The 9,029-nt window shown below is 38.7% G+C and overlaps 1 protein-coding gene across 1 annotated transcript; it reads left to right on the forward strand.

Moving 5' to 3' along the window:
* The first annotated feature begins 206 nt into the window (after positions 1–206).
* On the forward strand, positions 207–1,904 carry SMIM32 (small integral membrane protein 32). The gene has a single exon (XM_087707826.1). The coding sequence runs from the start codon at positions 1,264–1,266 to the stop codon at positions 1,642–1,644; it is 381 nt and encodes a 126-aa protein (XP_087563952.1). The 5' UTR covers positions 207–1,263; the 3' UTR covers positions 1,645–1,904.
* The last annotated feature ends 7,125 nt before the right edge of the window (positions 1,905–9,029 follow it).

Below are 9,029 nucleotides of genomic sequence, written 5' to 3' on the forward strand. Positions count from 1 at the left end.
CCCCTCCGCACCCCACCAAGGAAAGGCATTTTTCCCGGGGTTCTTGTCTTCCTGCAATCTACTGCTTTCATTTGTCTGGACTTTCGCTGCAGTGTTTAACACAACCTAATGACACTGAGAGGGAGGGTGGGAGGGAGAGGGATTTAGCTCCTCCAGGCTGCAAAGAGCGCTGGGATCCGTGGGAAAGAGAGAAAGAGGGTTTGCCCTCTTTGCCCTCAGGGGGCCCCGTGCCCATAAGCCACGTCTAAAGAGGAGAGGCGAAGTCTCCGACGCAGTTTGCCTGTGTCTGGGACGCAAGGGCTGGTTGCTTTCTTCTTCCCGCTCCGCTCTAGAAGCCACAGCCCTCGGGGATCGATCTCGCCCATCGCTGCCTCTCGCCGCCGCGTCCTGCAAGATGTCACGAGCGACAGAAAGAGGCGACGCTGCCACCTGCAACCCTTCTCTGCTGAGCCACACAAGGGGGTGAAGTCTCGCTCGCTGCAGCTTCGGCTTCTGCTGAGGAGGGAGGGGGGAGAAAAAGGGGGTGTCACACTAGAACCTTGGGGAGGCGGATTCCCTCCTTCCACGAGAAGAAGAACCCCTCCTTCTCTCTCTCTCTCTCGACCTCCTCTTGCCTTGTCCAGCCATCGGAGGAGAAAGCAGCACTTGAGCGCGGGGCTTCTTTCGAGCAGAGCCACCAGAAAGCAGGAATCCACTAATGCGACGCAGAGGCGGTCAGTTCAGAAGAAAAACGGGGCTCGCCTCCGGAGAGTCAGCCAAACGCCAAGAAAGACCTTGGGGTGCCTTTTGGTGGACGTGAATTCCCCCAGCTTTGGAGACAGGGGCGCCTCTCCTTCCAAAAGCCTCTCGGATTCTGAGGTGGTTTGGTTTCCCTGCCAAACAAGTGAGTGACCGCCTGCCAACCTCTTTCTCTCTTTGCTTCCTTTGCTTTTTTTTGTGGGGATCTTATCCTTCAGAAGGGGAATCGGGGGTTCCTTTTCCAGAGCAAACCGAATTGCTGGGCTAAAGTTCCCAACTTTTAGGACCCTTCTGCTTCTCCATGCAGCCAGAAAATCCGAGCAAAACAAAGAGGCATCAGCGAAGGGCCAGGACAGAAACTCCATAGTTCTTCTGGGCTGAAAAACATCCCTAATTGGCTGATGCCGTTCCTGAATAACACTTTTTAAGGGAAGGAAGGACCCAATCTTCTTTTTAATTCTGAATGCAACTCTCACTGACCTAGCAGAACCTTTTCTTTGCCATATAATAGACCTGCATGCATACATGCACAAATCCAAAGCCTTTTTCCTGGATAAACCACAAGGGAAATATTTAAAGAGGAAAATGTATGGAGAACTTCTCAATTCAACCACTGCATCCGATCCCCACCTGATCGCCCAGACAAACACTCCCTATCCAGGGAGCACCCACCGACCTATCAGCTCTTCAGGTTTTTACATGTCCACAGCCAGAGTGTTAAAAGAAGGTGAAATCAATAAGCCAGACCTGGTGACCTATGTTGTCCTGTTCTTCCTCCTGTTCTTGGGTGTCACGATCATTGTACTTTTTATTAACTGCCAGCTGAAACATTCTTTTTTTGCTACACTTCCTTATGACCGATCCCTGCGAGAAGCTAGGAGCCCCTGGAAAACACAGGCTGTCTAATATTCGGCAGTAAGAAGGCAGTGGGGAAAAGTCTAAGCTAAGCTTTGTTATGACCAGGAGGATCTCGTGAACTCTCTTATGCAATTTGCCACGGGGGGGATATAAAGCCAGCTCTGTACAAGTGAAGATTTTTCTATTCCAACAACTCACTTCAATGCTAAACGTGGTCTGAAAGAGACCCGTTTCACATCCACGTGCAAATTTTTCCTGCATGTGCAAGATGATTGCAAAAAGATGTAAATAAAAAGAATGTGTATGGATTTCCACGAGTCAGTTATTATCAACATCCATGTATGGATCAGGGTGCGTATGGTCAATCATTTCAGACTGCGTATTAAGAGTATGGGGATACATTTCAGCAGTTCAACTCACTATACAGCAAGGCTTGCATTGATAAAAAAAAAATATGCGGTCAAACTCTGATCTGTTCTGGCCAGCCTTTGCATGGTTTATTTTCTAGTTTGTGTTCATATTAAAACAATGCCATTAAGCACTCTGTGCTGATGAACCTGGGATCTGCCCACCCTTCCCAAATTTTTTGCCTTTCATTTTAAGATATGCATATTGTAATTTAGTGGAATATGTTTTTAAAAAAGGAAGAGAGGTTCTAAAATCCAAGGCTTAGTGTCTGCTTTGATTCTTATTAAGAAGTACTATTAAAACTTGTTTTATAATTGGATTCTTTTGAGATAATTATATTGTTACTACTGTTGTCTGCCTATGATGCCCAAGGATAGTGATTGCTTGCACTCAAGAAACAGAACTGCTGAAATAATGACATTTACGCATTGTAAACCTACTATAAAGTCCCATAAACCCCAGAAGCATCCTCTAATCTCTGAACACAATTTTACAATACTCTGTAGCTTAATATCTTTCTCCACTGCTGGACTGGAATGTTATCTGCCCTCCTTGAATCAGCAGAAAACTAATTGGCATCAACATTTCTATCAATTGCTAATCCTTCCTCTGCCTCTAAATTTTTTCCATCATATTGGATGATAAAATCTGAGAAATTTTTACCTTGATTGGGATCACAATAAGTGGGAAAATTCTATTTTAACAGTAGAACAACTAAAGATAACTTAAAGGCTACTAACCTATATAGAGTAGGAACAAGTTCAACAAAGCAATAGAAACAAAATAGGGACTATGCATGATTATGGGGTCCTTGGTGCTTCTGAACTTGATGGTTTTCTTGCAGATGTTTCATTACTAAACTGGATAACATCACCAGTGCACAAATTTCTTGCATTAATCTGCAAGAAAACCACTAAGCTCAGAGAGCACCAAGGACCCCATCGTTTAACCCTGAGCTACAAATATTCTTTTATCGCTACCATGCGTGGAGTACAGCAGAAAACTGTATTGTCCAAGTACATCTTGAAGAAAGGCCATTAATCAGAATTATTGTCTATTTCAGTGGGTGCCTAACAGGCTAACTGAATTATAAAATGAAATAAAGAATGAAATAAACCAGTAGCTCAATTGTATTAAAGAGTTTACACTGGAAGAATATATAGTACTCTCTAATCTGAGCACTTGTATACAGATCTATTTACTCAGAACTTGAATTCAGTGGTCTGTACACATTAGAAGGTGGACATAGGTTAATTAATGCAAAATGTGAATTAATTGGGGGGGATTGCAACAAGCTAAAGAATACATTATATATATGGAGAGGTGGAAATATCTTAAGTTGAGACTTAAAAATCAGAAATATATAAAAATATAAATCTTGCTGTTTTATTCAGCTACAGTGTTTTAAACTTTCAAAATTAAAACCTGTGTTTATTAATTGTATTATCTACTTTTAATCAATTATGGTTTGCCTGCAACTACTGAGAATGATGTTGCTTAATTGCTGTTGCCAATTGTGTGCTTTTATTCCTTTCCTTTAATAAGGTCCATTCTTCCTTTTAAAATTGTCATTTGAATATTCAATTTTTCTAATGGCAATTTCAGGAATTTAAGAACAGTTCTGCATTTGAGTGTCTCATTACATTTCTTTGGCAAGACACAGTTATGGTGGGGCCTATCTCAGAACATCAGCACAGCTTTCACTGGTGTCAATTCAGCTATTGCAGTGTGTATAAAACTAATGTGAAGTGCGTGCCACTGAGCAATAACAAACATAAAATAATTTTGGATTGTTGATTCCTTAGAATATACTTATAAGTATATTATGGCAACCAGAATTATGAAGGCTAGGGTTAACCTAAATAACAGACCACACAGGTGGGGCATTCAGACATATAACTAATACTTCTAAGGTACTCATGGACAATGATCCATCAATTTAGAAAATAAGGTAGAAATCAGTTGAATATAGCTTCTTGCCAAGTCCATGCTTCTATGGTTATTACCTTCAGTTTCTATGTAACATTTGATTGGAAATGTCATACACTTTGGTATTGATCAAACGGAAGGCAGAGTTCTGTAGAACTGTTTATATCTATAAAGGATTCATTTTGCTATTGCCCTAAGCAGAAATTCTAGGAGATATCAATAAGTTGAACATTCTGGAAAGTTGCCTTGAAGATCTATTATTAAAGAATTAGACAAATACTTGATTGCGCACAACTGAATCATATGTGGAGTGAAGAGAAGACTCCATTCAGGAAATGTAAAAATGTTTTTTATTCCCATAGATTAATGTTGGGGCTACATAAATATTGATTGTTGCAAAATCTGGCCAAATATTGGAAAGGGACAGAGGAAAGGACGGCTACTCTCATCAATTTAATATAGGTTCACCTCCCAATGTATTTGTCTCCAGAGAAAGTCAATTAAATCATTAATCAAGAATCTCATGCTGCTAAACTTGGACCAAACACGCCAGTTAATATGTCTGACCTCTAAATTGGTTTATACTGGTGCCATTATGAATCTCAGTTTAATATTTTTCGGTAATAGTAGTGTTTTTAAAGTCAAATTAATAATCTGTATTGCTATAGACAGCTATGCTAAAAAAAAATTATTTTAAGATCTGGACAGCTTGTTACCATGCCTTTATAAAATAACATAGTTCCCTTGCCCACCTGTTCAGCTTTCTCTACCCTTGTGGGCTCTTCCCCCCTTTCCTTCTTGTGCTGTGAACCATTCCAGAGAATTTTGACAGCATCTTTGAAGTTTCCCTTCATCCTTGAAACCACCAAGGTAGTAAAAGGAGAGAATTACCATTTTCATATCTTGCCTGCAGACCTCTCCAACACATCTGGGAAATCAGTACATAAATGATAGCCTTTTTCCCCTCCCCAATAGGCAAGTTGTATATATTGTATATATTTTTGCAATAGCCAAATTCAGATACATGCAATGTATATAGTGTGAAAGAAATGAAGGATGCGCAAGTGTGATAAATAGACAGAACAGAATGTACATGTGAGAACCTCAATGAGAACTTGTCTTGATAATTGTTTCTCACATGGAATATAATGATTGAGATTTTGGACTTGGTTCTAGGAAAATGAACGTTCAGGTTCACTGAATGTTAAGACTTTGCAGTAGTCAGTTTCTTACCCTAGTTTTTCTCACAGAGTGTTGTGGGGGCAAAATTAGGGAAACTCCCGTATATACAGAACCTTGAACTGTAAAAACGGTGGGAATTTTTTTAAAAAACCAACCCTGTAACATTAATGCTGAAATTTATCTATCTATCTATCTATCTATCTATCTATCTATCTATCTATCTATCTATCTATCTATCTATCTATCTATCTATCTATCTAGTATTTCATATTTATAAACTGCCCATCTCCCTCAAAGAAAGTCTCTTTGGAATGGAAATCCATTTAAAAGGCGATGTGCTAGATGACAGTTTGTAGAAATCTGCATTGCTGTTGCCCAAAACCATTTTTGTTACATCGCCCCCTTATCGTGTACAAGAAATATTACTATTTTTAAAATGCATTTTAACATTTTTCATCCTGGGAAAGCTACTCTGAATGAAATAAAGATAATAATAATAATCCAGGGAAGCTGAGAATGCAGCAGAATGCTCCACAATCCAAAAGACATAACGATTTCTTGCAAAGGAAATGTTTATCCAAGAATTGAGCATTAAGAATATGCACTTGCAGCATTTAGAAAAGCTATATGAGTTTTCTGGGGTGGGGGTGGATAGACAGTTTGTGGATGGCAGGAAAATGCAAACACATACCCAGTCCTCACAAAAGCCAAGTATTTAGGAATATTGAATGAATGAATCATGAACAGTAAAAGCACCTTTCACTGCTCTGCAGAGATGGATGCCACAGAATTATATATCCAATTTTTCTCAAATTGGCAGCATCTAGTTATACGTCTAAATCCAGAGTTTGCAATCAGTCCCACCTAAAGCTGGAATAATGCCTTTGGCAATTTTAATGTAACTTAATTATGATTGTTTAACAAAACCTTTTCATATGTATGTCTTTTCCCATTAGCTATAGCTAGGGTAATGTCACTCACACAATACTGCAGGCGGTGACATTGTCTCACTGTTAATTCAGTAGTCTAAGACTAAATTATCTAATCATTCATCCTCCTCCCGATTCTTTGATTTATGAAAACAGTATAATAAACATACTTTTGCTTAAGTTTACAATAGCCTTAGGTCATACCCAATTTTGCTGTTGCTTCTCATGCAAGTACTGTATTTCCTGCTATGCAAAAGAACACTCTTAAAATGCCAGTGACTGCGGGTAAAAATGGAGATAAATTAATCCTTTTCTCTGTATAGTAACCCTTGGTTTTCCAAAGTAGATCACCAATTTATCTATGAAAACCCTGTTTTAATAGTTCTTTTTCTACAAAACTTCAAAAGGAGAAAATATTAAGAATTGAAAAACCCTCTTTCTAACTGAAGATGAGCCACATCAAGCTACCATGCCATAAAATAATTATTATTGCAGGAATCTGTATTGAATTATTGAAATTAACAACATAAATCAGAACAAGTTGCTGCAGGGCTATAACGTTTGATGGGATCAGTAGAAATGCAGATGGAGTAAGTTCAAAAGTAGAGTTGGCCTCTGTATTCTGTGTTGTGCCAGGCAATGGCAAAGCACTTCTGAAACCTTGCCAAGAAAATTGCAGCCTTGTCCAAGTAGTTACCAGCAATCCATGGCATGGCATGGCATGGCATGGCAGGGCAGGGCAGGGCAGGGCAGGGCAGGGCAGGGCAGGGCATGACAGGAGTTGAAGGTGATGGTAATATCAGGAATGCAGCATATCATTTTCCTGATTTAAGAGATAGAATTTATAGTCTTCCATACTAGTCGCCATCAGAGCTGCAGATTTTCACAGCTTTTCAAATCTAGGAGGTGGTTATGTTACTTTTAGATTCAATTATATAATTTTATTTTTTATACTGTAATTGCACAATAATGGGATACAATCACAAACAATTGTAGATTAGTAGGTATATCACATTCCTCAGTCATCTGCTGTGCAATTATTGGGACCCCAAACTAATACATCCTCTCTGCTTTGTCTTATCTATTAATCAGCTATGATAGCAAGACTAGAAAAGACACTTCCCTTTGAATGAGGTGCTGATTAAAGCAGATATACTAGATGTCCCAATTTGGTGCCTTCTAGTTGGTTTGGGATTATAATTGCGTTCTCTGCCATTGGCGATGCTAATTGAAGAAGTTCAGAAATAGTTATCCAGTTATCTGGAGGTCATCAATTTCAGAAGATTGTTCTTACCAGATCCAATGAACAATTTTATCCAGTCATTAATGTAGGAATTATTGGATGCTGGCAACTATAATGCTATCTTATACAAGGAAAACCATGGGTACCTCATAATATGTTTGATATATAAATTTTTATCTTTCCATCAAATGCCCATTCAAGAAAAGAAAAAGATTTTAGAAAAAATAATTCTGTAAATATCGCAATGAATGTTTAAATACAAATTGTCAAAAAAACAAACAAGCAAACAAAACCCACAAACAAATGGGAGATGTTTCTAAGCCTTCAAAATTCTTCAGAAACAAATTCCATCACTAACAGCTGGAGAGATTGAACCAGATGCAAAGTTCCGCTTTCCTGCAGAGATATATTGTACAGTGGGACGTGATATTTATATAGGAGTGGGCGGCCCCACTGAAACGTAGGGGGAGTTTAGATATTCTCCATTACAGCACCCAGCATTGCTCAGTTGGATGCTGTTTTTTGATGAAGGACTTCCTTTTAATTATCCTTTTAAAAGTGAGTCTATTTAGATACCCAGTTATTTGTGCTTTGAAACCTCAAAGACGTCAGCCTTTAATGAGGAAGAAAAACATTGGTAACATATTTAAGGTTCATTCTTGAAGCTAAGGCAAAGTTCTGTCATTTTGAAATCGAAATCTAAGGCAGAACCCTTGATACATGATGTTCAGATGATGTTCAAATTGAAATTGGTCTGTTCCAAGTTACCAATTCTGCATCTTGCACTTCAGATGAATTCCATGTATCATGTCATGATCTAAGTGCTGAAGTACAATTTGCTTCCAACTGTGAGCTTCTTCAAAGTTTGTGATATATTATTCACAACAACACAAGCTGTTACCCTACACTGATGAACTTTGCATATATGGAGAGTGGAGAAGTTAATGCTTGTAAAATGAATAAGATGGAAATACTGATTAACATAAATAGGGGAAGAAATAAATAACTTAGGGAAGAGGTGCACAAGTGATGTTCAAAAGTCAGCATGTAGTTTTAAACAGTCCATTCGACAAACTGCCATTAAATTTAGCAAGAAGAAGAAAAAATCCATGAGAAGTAATAAGTTGCTTTGGCATTCTTGAGTATTAATTATGATGTTTGTACCCAGCCAATAGAAGACAATATTCAAAGGCAATTCTAACTGTATTTCTAAAAAACAGTCTTAGAGACAAGAACTGCTGCTTATTTTCAGATCTCATACCCACAAATATGCTGAAGGCGCAACTGACAGAAGGTCCCTGCTTGAGCAAGGGGCTGGACTAGAAGACCTCCAAGATCCCTTCAAGCTCTATTCTAATTGATTGACATAACTAAAGCCTGGATAAATAGGATTCCAAATAAGGGTATGCCCACGGTATTCAGAAGATAGTTTGATAAGCCTGGGAGTTATATCAAGAACCTGTGGTTTGGCATAACCGTCTTCATGGAACTCAATCATTGTCTGCTTTTCTTGTTTGGCAAAACTAGAATGAATCTAGCATTCTCTTCAAAAAGAACCAGCTTGCCAAATGTCAAGCAAATATGAAGACATTACCTTTTGACTTTTTAAAGGGATTTTTCTGCTAACTTTTTTGATATAGCTGGCTGAAATCTGCAGGCTAACTTTGAAAAGGCCAAGGTCAGACTTTTTGTGTAAGGCAGTATATGTAAGCTGCATATATAATTAGAAACAGTGATCAAAA

Source organism: Thamnophis sirtalis, unplaced genomic scaffold (assembly GCF_051295495.1).
Source record: "Thamnophis sirtalis isolate CommonGarterSnake01/CBP01778 unplaced genomic scaffold, rThaSir2_p1.2 scaffold_3, whole genome shotgun sequence".
NCBI lineage: Eukaryota > Metazoa > Chordata > Lepidosauria > Squamata > Natricidae > Thamnophis > Thamnophis sirtalis.

Coding starts and splice junctions, on each gene's coding strand:
- SMIM32 (XM_087707826.1), top strand. CDS start 1,264: ATGCACAAATCCAAAGCCTTTTTCCTGGATAAACCACAAGGGAAATAT.